This window comes from Notolabrus celidotus, chromosome 24 (genome assembly GCF_009762535.1).
Source record: "Notolabrus celidotus isolate fNotCel1 chromosome 24, fNotCel1.pri, whole genome shotgun sequence".
Classification (NCBI taxonomy): domain Eukaryota; kingdom Metazoa; phylum Chordata; class Actinopteri; order Labriformes; family Labridae; genus Notolabrus; species Notolabrus celidotus.
Genome location: NC_048295.1, coordinates 8402617 through 8426208, shown reverse-complemented (window position 1 = coordinate 8426208; position 23592 = coordinate 8402617). Strand labels below are relative to the sequence as shown.

General features: G+C 46.5%; 1 protein-coding gene across 4 annotated transcripts; it reads left to right on the top strand.

Annotated features, from left to right (window-relative positions):
- The first annotated feature begins 611 nt into the window (after positions 1-611).
- hecw2b (HECT, C2 and WW domain containing E3 ubiquitin protein ligase 2b) lies at positions 612-23237 on the top strand. Of its 4 annotated transcripts, XR_004630294.1 has the most exons (31): positions 612-1132; positions 8341-9633; positions 12214-12321; positions 12442-12536; positions 12870-12945; positions 13047-13216; positions 13310-13452; positions 13744-13844; positions 14008-14879; positions 14970-15114; positions 15487-15636; positions 15858-15959; positions 16179-16329; positions 16475-16578; positions 16680-16804; positions 17255-17440; positions 17575-17727; positions 17808-17910; positions 17991-18087; positions 18204-18287; positions 18463-18572; positions 18805-18925; positions 19014-19127; positions 19292-19444; positions 19533-19631; positions 19772-19901; positions 19995-20256; positions 20396-20481; positions 20578-20690; positions 20906-22018; positions 22095-23237. XR_004630294.1 is itself a non-coding variant. In XM_034678114.1 (30 exons), the coding sequence occupies exons 2-30, from the start codon at positions 9237-9239 to the stop codon at positions 21015-21017; spliced, it is 4659 nt and encodes a 1552-aa protein (XP_034534005.1). In that variant the 5' UTR covers positions 612-1072; positions 8341-9236; the 3' UTR covers positions 21018-23237. The 4 variants fall into 4 exon arrangements, 3 of the variants coding, with proteins under 3 accessions (XP_034534005.1, XP_034534004.1, XP_034534003.1); XM_034678114.1 differs by having other exon boundaries at positions 612-1072; positions 14011-14879; positions 20906-23237; XM_034678113.1 differs by having other exon boundaries at positions 14011-14879; positions 20906-23237.
- The last annotated feature ends 355 nt before the right edge of the window (positions 23238-23592 follow it).

The following is a 23592-nucleotide window of genomic DNA, read 5'->3' as shown; positions in this document are numbered from 1 at the left end:
GACAAACCAATCATAGCTAATCTCCAATCCTTCGTCTTGATTGGTCGAGTGGTGGCCTTACTACGTCGCCTTGATTAGCTGGGAAGCCACTACTTCCTCATAGAACGCGCACAACAATCTTTTGTGGGCGGGGTTACGGGAGCAGAGAGGGGACGGGTAGTGTTGACATTCGAAATCTCTCTCCGGACTGATGTTTATATCGTGACTACCAACAGCAGCTTTAATGAAAAGTTGAAAACAATTACAATTTAAGCCTCCAAGTTCCATCATAAAGCAGATTCATCACTTGTAACATGACATTTGACTTCACATTCTAAATTAGTAAAACAGGCTGTTTTGTCAAAATATCCATTTAAAGTTAAAGTAGTTCAATGTGTCCATTTTATTATTTTTAATTAATAAGCTCCTTTTCTTTATGAAACAAGATTTAGTCTTCAAAAAGTATTTTCCTAAATGAAAAAATGATGTTTTTCTCACTATTATAGGCTCATTAATATTCAGGTCAATGTGACATGTCATTTTCCCCTTCGAACCTCATGTGACCCCTTTTGCGACCCTCTGAAGGTCCGCGGACCTCAGATTGGGCCCCTGTTATTCCAAAGGGGGGGCTAGTGGGAGGTGTTAAATCAGTTATTTTGATGCTGAGAGCTCGGGCAGTATGGACTCCGACATTAAGGCCTATCTTCAGAAACAAAGTTCATAATAAGGAACACTTGAAACAGGACTCTGCAGGAATAATCAGCCTGCGGTTGTTGTTCTTCTCCCCGGCATGGCGAGCTCGGACTGCGGGGATAAAGCGGCGGAAACGGGGCGGAGGATGTGAAGTGGTCCAGCCGAATAAATAAGATATGACTCTTTCTTTCTACCCAGCCTGGCACCATGACGGCGTCGATGATATAGATGAAATCATAAGGCAACACTGACATTTTAAAAAAGGAGGTTTCGTGTTGACTGCAGGTTACCGAGAGACAGCTGCACAGCACCCGGCTTTGGAGCGCCGGATCCCCGCTTGGAAGCACATGAAGGGTCGGTGGTGCCCGGGCCGTGTGGAGGTCTGTCCTCTATGATTGAGGTACTATTTCGGGGATATTTTTGGCATGCAGATCACGACGTTTAAGTCGGCGTAACAAAGGTAAGCGAGGTGACTCACAGACATGTAGATTATAACCATCAAACTGTTTATTTTTGTGCACAAGAAGGCTGCTTTGATGTGGATCTGACAGCCTGCTTTGACACCATCAGGCCACTAATTGACGTTTTCTGCAAACCTATCCCATCACAGCCTTTTTTTTATTTGCTTTCATCAATCTGTTTGCAGCCTCCACATACCGAGCTGGTATTGTGAGCAGATGAAGTCATGCCTTGATGTGCAACTGTGACAAATAGAGGCCCAACAAAAACAACAACAAAGCTAGGAAAGAATCCTGGTCCTGCAGAATCATGTGTTGCTGTCAAATATGAAAGAGCATTAATGCAAAAAGGGGGGGATTCAACAGGGATTTCAACCTGCACACATACTCTGAGTCAACGTGAGGAAATCAGATCAGGGCTGGAGTTTGCTCACACAATCAGATCAATCCCAGTGTAACAGGCCAAGTCATCTCCTATTTCCTCCCTAATAGCTTCACAGAGGGTCTGACCCTGACTGTAGTCTGTGTTTAATCAACTACAGTGTGGGCAGAGGTCATAATTATCAGGAAATTGAATGTGTTAGCCTGAGATAATATGGGGGATTCATTAGCAATATTCCACTTGCAGGTTTGTCTTATCTCTTAAAACAGATCAGATGGTCTTATGTATGTTGTGAAATATTAACATGGAGGTGAAATCATTGTTTTTTTCCCCTTTTGGGTTTCAGTGTCTTACTCAAGGACGCTTACTCAGGGCTGGACCTTGGTCCAATTGATTTAGGATCTATATTCCACCACCACTCTGCTGCATCTTGGCACTGCACTCCCATACAAGGGAGATTCTCAAGTGTGTTAAGCCTATTTCCAACTACTCGCCTTATTGACCCGATATTTGAGACCACTTTCATGATCCGTGCATCCTGCCTCGCGCTGTTTCTTGAATCAAACCTCCTGATTCACATCAGATTTTAATTGTCAATCCTTTAAAACTTGCAGCCATGTTGTGTAAATAACAAAATCCCCACTAAGCGATTAAACCAGCCTCCTGCCTCAGAGCCTCATTCAGGCCCTTATGTACCAATACACTGATGGTGTCAGGGCTGCAAAATTTGCCTAGTAGTGGAAGTATTTAATATAACACTCCCAAAGCGTCCATAACACCAGGCGTTGGCTTTGGTCTGCGTATGAGGTGTGACAGATATGATCATTAAGTGATTATTTCAATAAAGTTTGAGGACTCACAGAAGACTGATGTAGAGGAAAAGGCAGATGCAGTACTTTGTTAGTCTACAACTGTTGGCTATGACTTAAGCTATCGTTATATGTTGTTTTTGTTGTCCGAACAAATACAAACAACACTCTGAGGTTTTACAAATCAAATGTCTTCAATATGTGAAGCACAGGGATGGAAGTAGAGCACCACTGAATCACACACACATACACACACACACACACTGGCACAGAGGAATGTAATGGGTGTGTTGGGGACAGGAAGCTGTCGCCTCTGACGGGACCTCCTCATTGTTTTACAATCACGCTACAGCTATTTCAAGACCCGTGTTTGTGTGTGTGATTGTGGTCCAGTCTCAGGAGGCCGTATTCTCACGGGCTTATAAGAGCCAAAATGAAACGTTATAATCATCTTCAGGATCACACGACGCTTAAACAGAGATCCAATCAGTAAACAGAAGAGGAAGAGTCAGGAAATAGAGGTTTATATTCGCCCTCATGTGTCTGTGTCTCTCTCTCCTCTAACACCACAGCGCTATTTGGGCAAATAGGACACATTTCTGGCATCTCATCAGGGACTGGGTCAGCCTCTTCCGCTGTGGCTCCACTTGTGATTTAATTAGGCTGCTGCCAGGGCTGTATTTTATTTTATCTTTACCTCTAAATCTTCTCGGGCACAGCTTTTAAGCTCTGGCACTTGCATTATTCAGTGATGTAGCCCTCTCTACAGGCAAATGGCCCGAGCACTGCCCCACCTAGAAGACTCTCAGTGGTGTTGTGAGTTCAGTGGAGAGTTTTCGAGTCAGAGGGATGAATTTCTCCTCCTGTTCAGCCCACAAACATTTCGCTTTTATAGGAAACACTTGTGAATGTGAAAGCTCTTATGCCCACTTCTTCTTTGACTGAGCGTGGGATGAAAGTAGGACCAAATTAAACCCAGGTTTCGGGTGTGTGTGTGTATGTGTGTGTGCATTACTCCCAGTGCCTTCTACAGCTGGTGTGTGTGTGTAGCAGCATCATCACTACGGACTGGCAATGTATTGATGCCAGAGCCCGGGTCTGTTTTCGCCGGGTTGTGTGTATATTTAGTCACGAAGTCTCACCATTTTATAAATAACTGCAGACTGGAGGCTGCTGCTTGAGGACAGATTGCATCCCTCTTAGAGAATTGAAACACTTCAAGTATGGTGGCCCACATGGACAGACTGGCAGAATGAGAGCTCTTTCTCAGATGATTGAAACCAAAGCAGTTTAATTGGACTGTTTGAAACTTGTGGCGGCAGACTTGAATATTTGTAAAGATGTAAACAGTCAATAAAGCTCCCTCAGGTAGTAAGAGTCTGCAGTGCAACAGCGTCTTCACTCATGGTTGTTTGTGTTAGCGTCCAGTGCACACAGTGCCGCAGGAGCCTAATTTCTCTACAGAGCTCTCAATCATAGTCCATATTTATCATCAAATAACAAATCAAAACATAACTGCTTTAAAAAATTACACTTGGACTTAAATTTGCATGACGAGAAACAAATGTAAAGATTGAAATCTTTTTTGAGAACAACTTCTTTGACGAGTATTTTAGTTTTAAAGTTTCACCCATGTCCCATCTGTTCATATGGAGGAGGCAGAGTTTATAACCTGTACTGCTAGGTAGCCCTGTCACTGCAGCAGCATACCAACAATGTTATACTGCAGGTTATAATCTCACACCTCAGTCTAATCCCTGCTCAGATGACCAGACACACTGAAAGTCTTACAGGCGTCAGGGCAGTAGGACAGTGCTGAGTCAGCTTTGTGATCCAGTCTACACACTTCCCATCAGTCCACTCGCTGTCTGCTCTGTCTGTGTTATTGAATGTGTTAGTATTGAGGGCTGCATGTGTGTGTGCACCCTAACTCCCCTCCTCACCTGCTAGTTCAGCCTGTACAGAGCTTCAGTGCACTAAAGCAGAACTAACCCACCTTCATAAGGCGGACTAGAGAACACAAACTAGGAGACTGTTGTGGTGACGCTCGCTGTGTTTGTTTCCTTGGTGGATTTTCACAGCTTTGTGGTTAGATAGAGGGAGAGTATGCAGATATATAATGTTTCTATCATGGTTTAACACCTCTGAAAACCAGACACATCCTTCCTCCCTTCCTTTCTCCCTTCCTTCCTCCAATGATAGGATGACAGTGATTTAATTAAAGTCAAAGACTCCTGCTGTATAATTGCATTAGGGATATTTAACTGTAACCCTAATGTAGAATGGAAACACACTTGTCCTAAACAGTGTCCCATGTCCAAATGATTCCATGTTAAATAGAATGATAATGACCTAACATTTTATTCATTTATTTATGTATTTGAGTGGCAACATTATTGGATAATAATAGTGACTTATCTCATAGTTCCAAATGTTTATGGTGTAATCTTAATTTTCATAATAATTACTAAATTAATTTTATTATTTTGACTTTTTTGTTATCTGATTATTTTAAATCTCAAATCACTTTTTATCTTATATTTTAGATTTTCTTTCTTTAATTTTTTTTCAATCCTATTATTACATTTTGTTTCACCTGTTTTTAACTTTTTATCTCACTATTTTAACTTTTTGTCTCATCATTTTAACTTTTATCTCACAGTTATAACTTCTCATTGAGTCCACGTCTTCATGTTTGTGTTTTTAAACCTGCAGGAATGTTCTTCCTTACATTAGAGAACTTGTAACCAGTACATTTTTGCCTTTTTCACAATTTCTACTTTTAAAAAAATCCCCAAAGAAATCTGATGTCTGTCACTGAGATAAAAAGACTTGACAAAGACAAAACTGTCACTTATAAGCAACAAAGCAAAATGTTATTACATTATATCACTGAACTCCACTTAGAGTAAAATTCAAATGTCCGTGTAGTTTGTTCTGAGGACTGAATTTGGAGCGCAGCCCCGACTTACACAAAGAGCTTTAGTGTTCAGCGGTGCCGAGTTTTATGTGCAAAGCTAATGTGGAATGTTCTGCTGTGAGACTCAGGCACACCGAGGTCAAAGGTCAGCTATTGAGTGCATGGGACATGAGGAGGAGCGAGGGAGGACAAGGGGGCGTGGTTAGATTGACGTGGTTTGGGTTTGGGGGGGAAGGGAGGGGTGTTCATTAGGGGAGATATATTTTTAGCTCAGCCTTTAAGTGTGTCCTTAAATGCCACACTGAATGTAAATTGAATTAGCGTGGGCAGCGAGCAAGATGATCGCCCTGCACTGACAGACATGAGCCCTCATGGCACAGATAATATTACTGATGCTACACAAGCCAGAGTCTGCAGCAGCTGCTCTCACTTGTTGTTGAGTTTGAAAGAGTTGTTAACCAAGAGGGAGGAGTTCAAACTGATCAGAACTGATGCACAGATATATATATATATATATTCACCTTAAAATAAATCATTAAAAATAGAAGCATCATTCTATGGTTTAACTGCGCCTCATTATGCAGTGAAATAATCACATCCCTCTGTAAACGTGCAGCATGAGTGTTTTTGTACTTTAGGGAGAGATTTAAGTGCAAACAACTTTCCTAATTCTGTTCACACAGCACTCCTCTGACTTAAAATTTAGTTGGACAGCTGGATGGACGTGCAGCTCCATCGGGGCGGCCGGGGCTCCAGCTGCAGATTGAAGCAGTGTGGTAATGCAGCGGATTAGAGAAGGCATTCTGTCAACAGTAAATCCTCCCATTCTCTGCTTAATCCCGCTGCTGCATGAAGGACACTCACCTCCTGAGAGTTTCACGTGCAGGACTGTTTGTGTGTGTGCATCTCTGATTGCTTATTTAAAGAGTTCGTCACTCTCCGCATGGATGGTGCTGAAGTGTTCCCTGAGAAGTGTGCTCTAATTGGAGGCCTGCAGACAGTCGGCACTAGTTTGCGTGCGTGCACGTGTGTCGCCTTTTTGGACACAAGTGGCTTTAAACTCTGCCAGCAGCATCATGCTCGGCACTGGCCTCTGCCCTGAGCTATTTTTAGACTCAGTCCAGATGTGTGGGCGTAAGTGAGTGTGTGTGAGTCTGTCTGTCGGAGCCTGATTTATAATTTATCTCTCACATCATTGTGGCTAAAAACAGAATACATTTGGAAGATGTTCTGAGGGAACGAGTTCACAAAACTGAATTTTGACTGCTGTCTAAATGTAGAAGTCATAAATAAGCATCCAGAGCTTCTCCCTCTTGACTATTGACGTCTAACTGTTCAATGACCCCATGATTACTAACAGCAACAGATTATGTGAAACTTTTCTGGAACTTCTCTCTCCAAATTTAGCCTCCTTAGCACATAAACTCTGACTGGTGTCACATATTTCTGCACCTGCTTGGTCAGCAGTCACGTCTCATTCCTCACTCCTTAAAGCTAACTTCCTGAAGCGACTGTATCTTGTTCCTGCTCCTGTGATTAACAGCTTCCACAGCATACCTCCCCTGCGATGAGGAGATGTTTGTAGGATTTGTCCTAATATCCAAACGCCCAAACAACAAAACAATGACATCAGAAATGATAATCATCCTCCTCTCTCTGACAGCAGCAGGAAAAGTGGGGCGATGGTGTGTATGTGTGTGTGTGTGTGTGTGTGTGTGTGTGTGTGTGTGTGTGTGTGTGTGTTCCTGTGAGTGTGTGTTCCTGTGAGTGTGCACATTCATCCCGTCTTCTAACAGCAAGACGGGATGGAGAGAAGAGAGAGAGAGAGGAAGGAGAGGAGGGATGTGGCGTCTGAGCTCAGGTCTGACGTGACTCATGCGGAAGCCGAGACGGGGCTTTTAATCACCTCTCCCCATGGCAACCAGATAGTGTGTGTGTGTGTGTGTGTGTGTGTGTGTGTGTGTGTGCGTGAACTGTAAGGAGAGGAGGGGTCTGAACAGAGAGTGAACCTGTTGGCCTCTGAAGACTAATAATAGCTCATAGATGAGTAATTAACCTGAGTTTGATTACCCTGTCACGTAGTTTATGTCTTAATGGGGAATAATGGAGCTATTGTTAATTATGGGATGTCACACGGTGGGGGGTAGGAGGGCTGTGATTCGTCATCCTGGGCCCCCCTGTTCAAGAGGTTTAACCTGGAGGAGAACGATCTTGGATTCCATGTCTTTTGCTCTCTAGGACCAATAATCCAGCCCTCTGTAGACTAGATTGAATCAATCTGATCCAGTGAAACCATATCCAGAGTCTGTCGTTCAAATATTTTACGCCATGTTGAAACAGTCCAGATTTGGTGATCCTGGTTTATTTTGTCTCACAAGAATTACTTGATAGGACCAACGTGACGTGACTCAGACTTTTCAGATTACTAAATCCAGATCACACCAGGGGTGCCAGAATCCACATAAACTGAAAGTCTGAGTTTTCTCTGTTTTAAGGGGTCTTTTAAGAGTTCAGTTCCAGAAAGGTCTATGGTTAGTGACTTTAATGGGACAGGGAGAGCTAAAGTAAGTGATGGGGGGTTGAGATAGGAACCCAGTGTGTCAGTCTAAGGCTATAGCAGCATAACTAAGAGCTGGTCCAAGCCTGATCCAGCTCTAACTATAAGCTTTATCATAAAGGAAAGTTTGAATTCTACTCTTAAAATTAGAGAGGGTGTCTGACCTCCCATACTACTTTTAGAGGTCTGAAACTCCTCCTCCTACTCTTTCTATGACTGTCCTTTAATGAACAGATTATTTCAGCTTGCATATATTTGGCTTCACTGACACAACTAGTTCTGAAACTGCTGGTTCTCTTCATCATGCAACCAGTGCATGTAAGTCTGTGTACGGTTGTCTCGGTGGCCTCAGGGACTCAGAGGTACCAGCTGATCAGTCCAGACAAAGACTGCAGTAACAGGAAGTAAGGATCACCTGAGGCGGAGTGATACATAAAGTGAGAAGTCTTAGAGCTCTGAAAGATGCTGACCATCATCCCCCAAGTCTTCCCCTCAAACGTATCATCATTCTGACGTCCTCTCTCTCTCTCTTTCTCCTTCAGGTCTCCAACCTCCCCTCACCCCTCTCCTCCCCTGGGATCATTGGAACGCCCCGTCACTCCCTCCCTCCTCCTCCCCCTCTTCCAGAAAAGACCAGCACAGGGAGGGATTTTCGGATCCCTAACTCCTCCCCTCTCTCTGACCTCCATCACCTTTCTCCGTCATCATGGTCACCTGGTCGTTCCGTGACGGTCTTTAGTGCCCTCAAGCAGGGCGCTAAATCCTGAAGTGTTGTGGAGGATGAGCCGACGACGTTCACAGTGGAAATGTGACACTCTTGAATGATTTATGAGGAAGGAAAGTGCGAGTCATAAGGAGTTCAGCTGTGCTTCAAACTGCCTCCTGGAGTGACCAGCAGTGCATTCTGGGAGCTTAAAGTGCCTTGCCCGAGGGAACGCCAGCGGGGCCAAAGACATGTACAGCAAGAGAACCAAACTCCAAAAGCTGTTTGAGCTGCTTTTGTGATTGTCTCACCTCCTCACCTCCATCCCTCCATCTTTTCTCCTCCTTCTTTAATTTGGCGACTCTAAGCCAAAGGCCCTAGGTGTCTACTCCTTTCCTTTCCCCTCCCTCACTTCCTCCCCCCTCCCTCTTTGGTTTCTCTAATAGACGGCCTCACCTCGCCTCCACCATTCGCCCCTCCCTCGCAACGGCTGTCCTCCCCCCTCGCCCCCGCCCCCAGTCATCCTCCCCCTCCCCGTCCCTCACCACCCCTACCACCACCTCCTCCTCCTCCGCCCCTTCCTCCCCCCACCACCATCACCACCACCACCATCCTCACCCTCAGCCCCACTCCCACCACCACCAGCACCAACATCACCACCACCAACTCTCCTCCTCACCCCCACGCTTCTCACCCCCTCCCTTCACTACCTCCTCCTCCTCTCCTGCGGTGACCATGGCGATGGCTGCAACCTCTTCCTCTTCCTCACCCACCTCGTCCCCATCAACGGCCAACGGCAGCGCCCGGGAACACCTGCTGGCGGTGCGACGGCGCACCCCGCACTCACGGCCATACACGATAGGCCCCGATAACCTCCGCAGCCTGGCGGTTCAAGGTGGCGCCTCCACCTCTGCATCCTCCTCTTCCTCAGTTATGTCTTCAGGGAACCCATCAGAAGCGCCGGTGGGGCTCCAAAGGGCCAACAGCGACACAGACTTGGTGACATCAGACAGCCGCTCGTCGCTCACAGCTTCTACGTACCAGCTGACGCTCGGGCACAACCACCTTGTCATCTCCTGGGACATCAAGGAGGAAGTGGACGCCACGGACTGGATCGGCCTGTACCACATCGGTGAGCAAACCTGTGTCCCCCCCTGTCTGAAGTGTGGAACGGTCCGCTTCAGAAGGGGGACTTCAAGATCTGTTTGAGCTTATTCAGCTGGAGTTTCCAAAGCGGGCGGAGATGTTAACATTAGATACTTCAAATATCATATTTCAGTCTTCAAGCAGGATTTATTTTATGTTCAAAGGTTATTTGTAGAATAATTGATGCCTTTATTAAGTCATCGGACTGTGGATAGAGCCTGAAACAAGGAGGAAGAGTATGGAAAGACTGAGGTGGAACCTGTACTGCTCCTTTACAGACAGGAAGCTAGCATGAGACTTTAACAGTAGCATTTATCGCCCTTCATTTGCGAGAAGATAAACTAGTTAGAGAAAAATGACTAATAACACAAAGGACCTCCCTTGTGGTCTAGTTCTTCTTGCTGGTCACCACGTCCATCTGTCTTCCTGCTCCCAGTCTCCCTGCCTGTCTGTCCACATGACCCCCCCCCCCCCCCCCCCCCTCCCCCCCTCCGTGTGTCTGTAGGTGTAATAAAATTGCAGTAGGATAGTGGTATGATGGCGCCTCTTTGAAGAGGTTGTGACTTGCAACTCATCTCAAGGTTAGAGCATTACATCAGCCCCTCTGCTACTGCTACATTAACTGGCTAATGGATTGTGTTTGTGTGTGTGTGTGTGTGTGTGTGTGTGTGTGTGTGTGTGAGAGAAAAATATGGAGAGAGAGAGAGAGTAGGGTACACTGATGAAAAGCGATGCTGACTCAGCATGAGTAGCATTTAAGAGCAGCATGTCTCTTCTCAGATTACACTCTTCGCTCCTTCTCACACACACAAGTGCGAGGCCGTCCTTCTCTTCTTATACTGAGGATGTGTGTGTGTGAATACTTGAATTTTAGATTGAGAAATTAAACATATGCCATCTATGTAACAGATAATGTTCAAAGTATTGCTTCACAAAACAACGAATAATGTCGTTTTCAGAACCCTACCAATGATTTCTTCAGTCCCTAAAATAAGGAGATGCATCTGTGTATAAAAAAATCATACTAAAGTGTGTAGCTGGTTATGAAACAGAATTAAATTTTTAGTGATGACTCTGTAAGACCAACAAAAGCAAACAAGACCATCAGGGACAGAAGGATTATTTTAAATGCCTGAAACGCGGCCTATGAGGTTGGTGATGGACATAATGATGAGCAGCACAGCGATCCACAACAAAGATTCTCAATAAGAAGGATGACAGTGTATTTTTAAAATACAGTGCTCACACATGTACAGTTAATATCAGCAGCGTTTCTCATTTTGTCCAGAGGGGGCGCCAAAATCAACGCAAACAGAGTACTTTCCACAGGAGCTTTAAAAAGAACTGAATTTATCCTCAAAATAAGTCAAAACAAAATGTTTGGAACTAGCAGCATGTGTTAATGGCCTCTCTGCTAGCAGCCTGTGTCTGCTGCGATGGTGTCGCTCTGAGGCTCAGGTGTGAAAGAGCAGCTTTGAAACGCACACCGTTTAACAGACTGGAAGGTCAGGTGAGCAATCTTTCTTATGCAAGTGAGAGTGAGCGCCTGCGGACAATCCTTTATCCCAGACACAGAGCTGGAAAAAGCCGTGGAAAGCTGATCTCTCCATCCCTCCCAACCCTCTGCAGCTCTTCCTTTCTATTGATCCACGAGCAGGGGGGATTTTCTGGGGTGATTCTCCCCTGAGACGAGCACTGTTTCCAGCCTGGCTGTCAGCCATGCTGCTCTGGAGTCGTCTAACCTTTCCCTGCTGTCTGACCTGTGTATGTGTGTGTGTGTGTGTGTGTACAGGTTTGTGTGTGTGCTACCTCTTGGACTGTACTTTATAAGGTTTGGATGATTGCAGGGTTATCAGGTCAGACAGGTGTGTGTGTGTGTGTGAGGAAATGTATTCACCGTCACTTACAAAGGCTCAGGGTTTATTGATGGTGACCTGGAGTGACAGAGGTGCAGAAGACGTGTGTGTGTATGTGTGTGTGTGAGTGTGAGTGTGTGTGTGGCTGACGGACAGCAGCATTGATCCATCAGGACATGGGCCATTTGTCACAGGACGCGCACATTAATGTTTGATGGTTGAACAGGCAGAGACGGAGATGTAGTTTACGACCTGAGGGAAACCGGTAACCTCTGCACTCCTGTATCTCTCTTGTACATCCTCCAAACAGGATCAAAACCATGCCAGTGTGGTGCTAGATTTTCAATTTATATCGCTTCTCATGAGACTTCACAAAATGTTCTTTAGTTGTAGTTCTCATAGGAGAAGCAGGAGGAGAAAGGACTTGAAGTGTGCAGGTAGGCATCAAATCCAGCCCCTAACTTTGGTGCTGTAGTGACTCTAAGTGTCCTTGCATGCTGCCGCCTCATTAAGAGAGTCAACAGCTCAATACGTGACCTTGTCGAACGCCCCGCTCTGTTAATTATTTCTCACACCGTCTGCCCCTTGCGTCCGTAACTCTTTAACAGCTCTCCTCTTACAAAAGCATCTGTTTGTTTGGTGGAAACAGAAGCCAGAGAACGAACCAACGAGCCGCTCCTGAATGTGTTGTAATGTGTGTTTGTTTGCAGATGAGGCGTGTGTGGCCAACGTGTGGGACTCCAAGAATCGGGGCGTGAACGGCACCCAGAGGGGACAGATTGTGTGGAGGCTGGAGCCGGGACCCTACTTCATGGAGCGTGAGTAGACTTTGCGCTTTCATCACAGTTAATGAATTCACTTTATCAGCACTAGAATCACATTTTGCACCTTAAGAGATAGCATCCGTATCAGTGTTTTTTGTTGTTGTTGTCTTGCAGCAGAGACAAAGGTCTGCTTTAAATACTATCACGGTGTAAGTGGAGCGTTAAGAGCAACAACACCCTGCATCACCGTCAAGAACCCGGGAGTACTGGTATGTACGTCTCTATCTTCCTGACTTTTTCCTAAAAAGATCCGCTGCAAAAACAAACTTTTAGCTGGTAGAGATGAAGTCAGAGTCAGTGAAGGGACATGAATGGAGAGAGGTGGATGTCACACAGCGCAAACTGAGCCAAGGAGACATTTGCTCCAGTTGAGTCAGTAAAATTTAAAGCAGTGAATCAGCGCTCCCAGACCATTATCCCACTCTGATGATCGCTGCTTTTAACTTTTCATCAACTTGAATGTTTTTTTTCCTCTCTTGGGTTGAAGCTAGTTCACTCCAAACACACTCACGCTGCTCTCTTATTGGCTGCTTTCACATCAGGTTGGCAGTGAAGGCCAAGGTGAGGACCAATCAGGGACGGAGCACTGTAGGAAACTCGTCAGCTTCACCCTATCAGGTGAGAGGAGGGGTCCTTTTCCTCTTTATGTTGAATGAATCCAGATCTTAATGATGATGATGATGATGATGATGTTCTGAACTCTTGTCTTCGTGCTCTAGATATCCGCGCCGTCGGCCTCAAGAAGGGCATGTTCTTCAACCCCGACCCCTACCTGAAGATGTCCATCAAGCCTGGGAAGAGGAGCGGCCTCCCCAAGTTCACCCACCACGGCCAGGAGAGGCGCTCCTCCATCATCGCCAACACCATCAACCCTGTGTGGCACAGCGAGGTCAGCAAAGTCGCACACCTTGAAGGAATTGAGTGAGCAGAGTTTATGCAGATGAAAGTGACAGACAATTTGTTCCTCTTGCTCCTCCTTTAGAAATACACCTTCGTGGCTCTGATGACCGACGTGTTGGAGATCGAGGTGAAGGATAAGTTCGCAAAGAGCAGACCGATCATCAAGCGGTTTCTGGGTCAGCTGATCATCCCCGTGCAGAGACTTCTGGAGGGGCCGACAGCTGAGTGAGTTTTTCTGCAGGTGTATGAAGATTGAAGCTGTTGGAACATCTGCAGACACTTCTGACCTTCAGCATTTAACCACAGTGACTCAACACAGTGCAGTCAATAACAATCGATGCTCCCCAATCAGCTCATTGTTCGGGTATTGATTTGTTATGGATCAACAGCAAGGACATCATGTACTCATGTGAACTGTGATGTATAGCATGTGCAGAGTGTTTCCAGTTGATGGTGAATCTTATTGTGATGTTTTAGATGCTATTTATAGATTATAACTGATACGTTTGTGTGCAGCGATCAGCCTGTCAGCTACAGCCTGTGTCGCCGTCTTCCCACGGACCACGTGAGCGGGCAGCTGCTGTTCAGAGTGGATCTCACCTCCACCGGACAAGAAGGTTTGTGCGTTACTTAAAGTTGTTTCAGGTCATTTAAAGGAGCAGAAGACTTCTTAGGACTTCATTATGTCCACGGTTACATTCATGTCATTTATTATAGATAGATATAGATATTTGAAACAGATATTGTGCATAGTTTCACTCTTCATCCCCTTCCTCCCAGAAGCTTCTCCAGACGCCATGGGCAGCATCCTCGGTGGTGCAGTAAACGGCGACCCTGGCAGCCCCTCAGACGACGAAGACCTTCCTCACCTATCCTCACGCCTCACGTATGGAGCTTCCCCCACTGGGTCCGACGAGGGTTCCCTGATAGTCAATGGCTCCTGCTACTACGGCGAGGACAGCGTGTGGCGGGAAGCTGGACAAATGAGGGAGGAGGACCTGCTTCCTTTAGCGCTGGGAGGCCACACACATCGTCAGGTGTCGCTCAACGACTACCTGGACGCCATCGAGTCGCCCAGGAGCCCCGGGGATCGGTCTCTGGCGGGGCCATCGCCGAAACTCCGCTCTAGCTTTCCGACAGACACGCGGCTCAATGCCATGCTGCACATAGACTCGGATGAGGATGAGGAAACGGGGCAACAAAGGGAGACGTCGCCGGAGGCGAGGACACAGCAGAGCGCAGACTCATCGAGGAGGTCGGATACAGCAGAGTCTCAGCAAGGAAGCGAGGGCTCTAACGGAGAGCACACTGAAGCTGGAGCAACAGAGGCAGGTTCCTCTGCTGGTGCTCAGTCTGGATCTGAGCTTGACGGGGCTGAAGCTGGAGCTGCAGAAGGTACAGCTGGAGAACAAACACCACCCACTTGCGAGACTACAGCTGGGGCTGAAGAGGTGGCGGCGGCCGCTGCAGGCCCCAGCGGAGAAACTACAACGGCTTCCAGCTCCTCTCAGGCATCAGGAGCTGCAGCAGGAGCCGCAGCCGGGCTGGGAGAGTCTGCAGCTGAGTGCACCTGTCAGGAGCAGGGCAGGAGGATGAGTGCACAGCTGGAGGTACCCTACAGCCCTCCACTCGGTCCACTTTCACCCATTCAGGTGAGCAGCTGCAGAGTGTGAGACTCAGAGCCACATGTGTTTGATGTGTGGAGGGATGTCATTTCTTTCCTCTCTCTCTCCTCTGCTCAGGAGGTGGACACAAGAAAAGAAGTGGCTCCAAAGGCGGAGGAGGAGGGGGCGGAGTCATCGAGCAGCGAGGCAAACGGGCCAATAGCTGCAGCTGCTCCCGCCAGCAGCAACGCAGCAGATCAGGGAGGAGGGACGTCTGAAGCTGGTGGGTTGAAAGAGTTGTCATCTCTAGGAGCTGTTGGCAGATCTAAAAACTGGATTTTCTATGTGTGTTTAAGTACTTTTAAATATTATGTGTATGTTTTGTGTCTCAGTTGTTCATTTGTATCAGAGATGGAGCATAGAAGCTGAAACTCCTGACGCAATAAATATGTATTTATGTGACAGGATGGAATTACTGCATCTCTTTGTTGAACATGCTCCTGCATTAATGATTCGTTGTACCTGATTGATGGAGCCATTAAAGTCTACTGTGTCCCCGGGTGATTAATTAAAGGATGTCTGTCCAGAAAGTTCATTGTATTATGAAAACACTTTATACAACACACACTCATCAAAGTTGATGTTTTAATTGCAGAAGCAGGAGCCACAGGCGGGGAGGCAGAGGAGGAAGGAGGGGAGGTGTGGAGGAGGAGGCAGTCCATGCAGGCGTCAGGGGGCGTGGACCCAAATCAGGAGGCGGGCGGGGCCAGGGACGGTCAGAACGGGACGGCGGGTGCGGAGCTGGGTACGTTACTACAGCATTTGCTTCAGCGCTGCACTCAAGGACTCCCTATTGGTTTATACTCGTATGATTTACAACAGAATGATTCTCTGAAGTTCATCGTGATTTTTAAGTGCATACAAAAAAAGACTACTGCCTTTTCTTAAAGTGATGTAATATAATGTGTGTGTGTGTGTGTGTGTGTGTGTGTGTGTGTGTGTGTGTGTGTGTGTGTGTGTATGCAGGTGCCACAGCTCAGGTGAATGGCCATCAGTCTGTCCGCAACCTTCCAACTATCCGCCATGACATCAACCGCTACCAGAGGGTGGACGAGCCGCTCCCACCCAGTGAGTGTTTGTGTGTTTCTGCTGATGGTCTGGTTTGATTTTGCAGCTCATGAAGAGTCATCAGCAGCAACTTTAGTCTGTTTCAACCCCTGCTAAAATCTCCCACTGGAGCTTTAAAACATCAAAATCCTAATGAGTTATTTTTGAACATTTTTAGAGAAGAATGATGAATACAATGATTTCTCTTCTCACTTGTCACTCTCTGTTTGTCACTTGTAGACTGGGAGGCTCGTATCGACAGCCACGGACGGATCTTTTACGTGGATCACGTGAACAGGACCACGACTTGGCAGCGTCCTACCGCTCCGGCTGCCCCACAGACCCTTCAGAGGTCCAACTCCATCCAGCAAATGGAGCAGCTGAACCGCAGGTCAGAAGTGAGACTAAATACAAGCAGCAAAGATGAACATGTGGCGCTATGTTATCAGCTGTCTGTAACTTTACTCTGGGGCTTTTATGTCTCCATTATTGACCCGGCACATGTCAAAACGTTCACTGTAATTATATTTCTGCAGGTATCAAAGTATAAGAAGGACGATAACCAATGACAGCAGGCCGGAGGAGCAGCCAGCCAATGAGGTGCCGACAGATGAGACCGACATGCAGCCCTCCATCCCAGGTGATCCCAGACTGCACTGCGATCCTGTCTTTGGATCTTGTAAACCCAGCTTGAGTTTTTAATCCTGTGCTTGATTGTAACTCTACTTGTGTGTGTTTCAGAGCTGCGTCGGGACAACAGCGTGACTCAGTCCAGCTCCAGGTCTCGCCTCACCCTGCTGCTCCAGTCTCCCTGCGCGAAGTTCCTCACCAGCCCCGACTTCTTCACTGTGCTACATTCCAACCCTGTACGGACGCTCGTTTTTCTCCTTCCACCTCTTCTTTCTTTTCATCCGGTGCTTTCCTTTCTTTGAACACACTCTGATCTTTGGATGAGGATATTTTAACCACTGTGGAAAAGATTACAGCTCAGAGAAGGTTGTGTCCTTTGTAATGTCCTAAATGGAGGGTAGTCTAAACTTTTCCTTGATTTCTCATCCCTAAAGATATTACGTTTTCTGAGGTGTGTTATGGATAAAACCAAAAAAGATATAGATAAGCATTGTGTAGCTTAGTCCCTTACTCTAAGGACCATACCACATACTAAATACTGGTAATAGGAGGAATTTCTTGGGATGACTTCACTTAACAAACCCTCTTCCTGTTTTCTCTGGTGGGTGCTTCCTCTCCTCTGTTCTGTCTCCTTCCTCTCCTCCATCCTCTCTCTCTCTCTCTGTCGCTCCCCCTCTGTCTCTCAGAGTGCCTACCGTATGTTCACCACCAACACGTGTCTGAAGCACATGATCAGTAAGGTTCGGCGGGATACTCATCACTTTGAGCGCTACCAGCACAACCGGGACCTGGTGGCCTTCCTCAACATGTTTGCCAACAAACAGCTGGAGCTGCCCCGAGGCTGGGAGATGAAGCACGACCACACCGGCAAGGTAGGGAATCTTGAACACTAGAGTCTAATAAAGACTGACATGTATTTAACAAGTTCATGTCTCTGAAAAGGTCACAACCTCAAAAATATGTAATAAAGTGGCCCTAACAGTTTTGTCTGTATGACTATATGCAGCCTTTCTTCGTGGACCATAACTGCCGTGCCACCACCTTCATCGACCCCCGGCTTCCTCTCCAGAGCACTCGACCCCCGAGTGTCCTGGCTCACCGTCAACACCTGACCCGCCAGCGCAGCCACAGCGCCGGGGAAGTTAGCCCTCGACGACTGGTAAGACCACCTCCACAGTCTGCTGGACTCGTCTCTGAAACCAGAAAGGACCATTATAAAAGCCTCTCTTTACTGTGCAGGTGGGCGACGACCCTCGACACGCCGGGCCGCCGGTCCTGCCGCGGCCTTCTAGCACCTTCACCTCTGCAAGCAGGGGGCAGTGCCAAGACATGGTGCCAGTGGGTCAGTGTATGCACACACACACACACAACCCTTCAGATACAGTCACATGACTAACATGAATGTGTCCGCTCTTCTTCTAGCATACAACGACAAAATTGTGGCGTTTTTACGACAACCAAACATCTTTGAGATTTTGCAGGAGAGGCAGCCCGACTTGATCCGGAACCATTCACTCAGGTACACACACACGAGAACACACACACACACACACACACAAGAACACACACACACTCGCAGACAGCTTAGAGACAGACAAGGGCATCTTTCTCAGTGTGTTGTTGCTGTGACAACAGGGAGAAGGTGCAACTGATCCGCACAGATGGAGGGTCGGGATTGGCCAGGCTGTCAGGGGACGCTGACCTCGTCATGCTGTTGAGGTAGGACTTCCTCCTCTTTACCTTCCGTACTTCCTTCTTTTTAAATGTTTTCTTTCTCATAACACTTTTGAATTCATCCTGGCTCTGTTTCCCATCCTCTCTCTCTCTCTCTCTCTCTCTCTCTCTCTCTCTCTCTCTCTCTCTCTCTCTCTCTCTCTCTCTGTCTGCTGTGCAGCCTCTTCGAAGATGAAGTAATGTCCTACGTGCCTCCTCACGCCTTACTTCACCCCAGCTACTGTCAGTCACCTCGAGGCTCGCCTGTCTCCTCCCCTCAAAACTCACCTGGTAGGAGACTCAGTTGAGTGTCAAACAGCTCGTTTGATTGTGTTGAAATGTGGCAGGAAGGCGAACGAGCAGAGTAGTTTTCAGGCGTGGTTGTCCTACTTGAAACAGCAGGATGACCACGCCTCATTTTGTCTGACAATCTTGGGACATCATCCCTCGTATGTGACCGCATGCTGCCAATGCTCAGTCAATGCTCAAACATCTCCTCCTCCCTTCTTCTCTGTGCCTGCAGGTACTCAGAGAGCTAACGCCAGAGCCCCCGCACCCTACAAGAGAGACTTTGAGGCCAAACTGCGCAACTTCTACAGGAAACTGGAGACGAAAGGCTACGGCCAAGGACCAGGGAAACTAAAGTAAGAGGACTGTCTGAATAAAGCAACCTCTCTTCTTTGTTTCTTTCTATGTGTGGATTTCTTACCGCTCTCGTTTTGTGTGGCTCAGGTTGATCATTCGCAGAGATCACCTGCTGGAAGACGCCTTCAACCAGATCATGTGCTACTCCCGCAAAGACCTGCAGCGTAGCAAGCTCTATGTCAGCTTCGTCGGGGAGGAGGGGTGAGTTGAAGAGAGGAGGCGGTGATACCTCGATCATTGGTTGATGATAATACATCTGTACCTCCAGCAGTCTGGACGGTTAGATGACAAAACTATGCAGTTTGTGGTCGCCTCAGTGCGGGCAATAAGAAGGTGAATAAGGGTTTTTTGTGTTTGTGGTACAGGTTAGACTACAGCGGACCCTCCAGAGAGTTCTTCTTCCTGGTGTCCAGAGAGCTCTTCAACCCTTATTACGGTCTGTTTGAGTACTCCGCCAACGACACCTACACCGTCCAGATCAGCCCCATGTCGGCTTTCGTAGACAATCACCACGAGTGGTGAGTGAGGATGATGGAGCTCAGACGTGATGCTGAATATCCTGGTGACTCTTCTGTGTTTAACGTGTGTGTGTTTGCGTTGATTCAGGTTCCGGTTCAGTGGTCGTATTCTAGGTTTGGCTCTGATCCATCAGTACCTGCTGGACGCCTTCTTCACACGCCCCTTTTATAAAGGCCTGCTGCGCATGTACGTACAGCAAAGAGACTATTTAGCTATTTCTACTCTTTGTTTAGTTTCCTCTTTGAGTGAGACTAGATTACTGTTGTCCCCACATGTATAAACACACACCCCCAAAATCCTACACAGTCTCATTTTCGTCCCTGCAGCCAGTGTGAGCTGAGTGACCTGGAGTATCTGGACGAAGAGTTCCACCAGTCGCTGCAGTGGATGAAGGATAACGACATCGAGGACATGCTGGACCTCACCTTCACCGTCAATGAGGAAGTCTTCGGACAGGTTAGCGTCTCAGTGTGTGTGTGTGTGTGTGTGTTTGCGTGTATCACACGTGTGGACTACTTTCCGATGTAAAATTGAGTTTTGTTCCCATAGATCACAGAAAGAGAGCTGAAGCCTGGCGGAGCGAACATCCCTGTCTCCGAGAAGAACAAGAAGGAATACATCGAGCGGATGGTGAAGTGGAGGATCGAGAGGGGAGTGGTGCAGCAGACGGAGAGCCTGGTCAGAGGCTTTTACGAGGTGGTGGATGCCAGGCTGGTGTCGGTGTTTGACGCCAGAGAGCTGGAGCTGGTGATCGCCGGCACAGCGGAGATCGATTTATCAGACTGGAGGAACAACACGGAGTACAGAGGAGGTCAGGGGGGGGGGGGGGGGGGCGGCGGTGTTGTGTTTAATTTAGTTCCTACAATTTTAAAATGTGTCTCAACAGCTCTCCACTACAGTCTTCACAGTCTATTTCCTGTACTTACATGACATTGATGTGTTGTGTTCAGGTTACCATGATAACCACATAGTGATCCGGTGGTTCTGGGCAGCGGTGGAGAGGTTCAACAACGAGCAGAGACTGCGGCTCCTGCAGGTTTGTGTTTGTGAGATCAGGAGAGAAAGAAGGAGTTGGTTATTAAGTATCTAAACGTCATTCTATTCTTCCTCCTGTCTTACTCCTCCTCCTCAGTTTGTGACCGGGACGTCAAGTATTCCTTATGAGGGCTTTGCTTCTCTGAGAGGCAGCAACGGACCCCGCAGGTTCTGTGTGGAGAAGTGGGGGAAGGTCACCTCACTGCCCAGGTAATCATTATCAAAATTCCCAGCCTTACTTCTACGCCTGAATGCATAACTCCAAAAGGAAACATAATCAGTGTCTGATGTCTCTCTCTCTTCATCTCTTTCTGTCTGTCTGTCTGTCTGTCTGTCTGTCTCTGTCTGTCTCTATCTGTCTCTATCTGTCTGTCTCTATCTGTCTCTATCTCTATCTCTCTCTCTATCTCTGTCTCTCTCTCCAGGGCCCACACCTGCTTCAACCGGCTCGACCTGCCCCCCTACCCGTCTTTCTCCATGCTGTATGAGAAGATGCTGACGGCCGTGGAGGAGACTAGCACCTTCGGGCTGGAATGAGACCCTCGCTCGTCCACCGACCAACTTCTCAGCTCCTCCCAGTCCAACCCTCCAGAACCGCTGGGTTGTAAAAGCTGGATTTAACGTCAGATTAGTTTTAATTTATAACGGGCTCTATTTTATAACAGAGGATGAAAGGACCTTTGAACCTGATGCCCTGTGTACAGAGGTATACTGAACTTTTTGTTGCACTTGCACGTATTTGGCACCTACTCGGTAACACACGCGCTCACCTGTGTGATTGGACGAATGACGACCCCGCACTGCCTTTTTGGGACCAGAATCATAACTGCCAGGGTTTGATGACAGAAGATCTTTTTTTAATCCCAGACTATCTCTTTGATACCAGGAAGTAAAAGTTAAAGATCAAAGAAGAAGCAACCACTGCCTTCACTGTAAACACTGAGAGGACTCTGCCTCTTTTATTCTAGCTCTGATGGACCTGTGAGGAACACCTGGGCCGTGTCTGGAACTGCGAGCTTCAGTGACTCCCTCGACGCAGTGCGGCGACTCCTTGTGGCCTGTCGTAGTCAATGCACGAGGAGATGTAGGTGGTGCATTTGTTTTTCAGATGTTTCTCAAAGCCTTTTGGAGGAAGCGACTTTGGTTGGGTTTGTGTGGGTTTTTTCCAGTGAACTTCTTGACAGTTTTGCAGAACCCAAACAGAAGCTTTGGTATCGTTGTTACAGAATTTTCATCTACAAAAAAAAAGTGGTTTTCTAATAATGTGGCAGTGACATGTTGTGATTTGAATGTAACTAACTCTCTGATGTTGATAGTGTGGGAGATATTTTGAATCAGTTTGCAAAAAAAGACTAAATCTGGCCACCACTTCCTTTGATTAAGTGAATGAAGTTACAGAGTGCAAAAGTTTGGATGACATTTAAACAACCTTTGAGTCGGCACTATTTTCCTCAAGTATCCTGACAGTCCTCTAAACACTGAAGACTTGGACTGAGAAAAATGTTCCAGAGGCGGATCTAGAAAGTTAACATCAGGAGGTAAAGCTTCCCTTTCCCACTGAACTCTTCCTATGACACGTTGCTCCCTTGTCTGAATCCTTGTTTTGCTTCAAAGGAGCAAATACATGAGCAAGATTTGGACTCTCATTTCCATCATGGCCTAATCAGTTTCTGCAGACAACTCTTAAACTCTGTTTATTTTCAAGTAAGTACAGCTTGTTCACCGTCTTCTGTTTGCAGAACGCCCCACAGTACCTTTAATGGACATTTAAAAAGTGTCACTTCATCTACAGCACTTGCTCCCAACAGTCAAAATGTCTCAGTGATTTCAGTCAATAATTGAATAGTGTTTGCAATCTACTGCTGACTAAAGTAGTGAGTGTCCATTATGTTGGTATAATTGATGAATTAAAGGTCCAAATGAAAGGACCGGTCTAACAGAAGCTGTATAATGTTTAAGCTAACGTTAACGTACGATACCTTCCAGGTTTTCTTCCATTTTTAAAAGTTGGTACTTTATTGTCTAAGTATTGTAGACATGTGAGGGACCATTTAATGATTGACATTTACAGTTTTATCATTTTAGGAGCTGAAATGTTCTTGGTGGTTGCTCTCCCCCCATCGCCTCCTTCTAGATCCGCGCCTGAGAGCCACAAAGTGTTCGGAAGCTCGACTACAGTCAGTCTATCTTGATTTCCAGCTGCCATTTTTAACATTTATTTCATATCAGTGAAGGAAGACTTGATCCACATAAATCATGCGGCACAAAAATGTGTTTTCTTGTCATTGTTCATGGCTCTGTTCCTCTTTGGCACCATGATAAGACGCTCTGAAAGATGAGGTGTGTTTTCCTTTCTTTGCTCTTTTTACACATGTGGTGTTGCCTACTTGTGTATTGGTTTTGCGTGGCTGGTTTTGATGACACATGCTGTATGTAAATCTCTGTTTCCTGGATTTGCACTCTGTCCTCTTTTCAATATTGAACGAATTGTATCAACTCACTGGTAATATTAATTTAATCACATTGTTAGTGATGTTCACGTGGAGGAGCGCTCAGAACAGACTGAAAAGCATTAAGTTAACAGGAAAGCATGACACTTTTATGTATTACAAACATCCTCTTTTGTACATTGAACCACTCGTAAACATCCTCTTCACTCCCCGACCTCGTCCTCTCCCGCACTATGAATGTAAGCACGCCTTGAACTGCCGTACTGGAATAAAAGTGTCCACATGTTGGCCTACATCCCCTAAAAAATCAACTCTTGATTCCCTCAGCGAACACACTGTCCCCGAACACCTCGTGTTTGACACATTACAGATTCAACAAACGTCAAAGCCCATGATGTGATTATAAATGATCATACTACTTACTCATATTTAATTTGAATATTACTTCTGACTTCATGAAATTTACTCTGTCTTATAGTAATTGTTTTTATCATTTCTTAGTTTCTATTTTCTCTTAGTGGAAAGGGCCTCTATAGACCAAAGTTCTAACAAACAGACTGCTTCTTTATGTGCTTTAATGGGACTAAATTAAACTTCAGATTATGGAACAAACTCTGACAAAGTTCTAAACCTACATTATCTCCTGATCACACTTTCAGAGC

Excerpts from the sequence above, each read along its gene's own strand:
- hecw2b (XM_034678112.1), top strand. The coding sequence starts at position 9,237 with ATGGCGATGGCTGCAACCTCTTCCTCTTCCTCACCCACCTCGTCCCCA. Across the intron at positions 12,537-12,869 it reads TCAAGAACCCGGGAGTACTG|GTTGGCAGTGAAGGCCAAGG; the intron begins GTATGTACGTCT and ends CTTTCACATCAG. Across the intron at positions 17,441-17,574 it reads AGCACGACCACACCGGCAAG|CCTTTCTTCGTGGACCATAA; the intron begins GTAGGGAATCTT and ends GACTATATGCAG.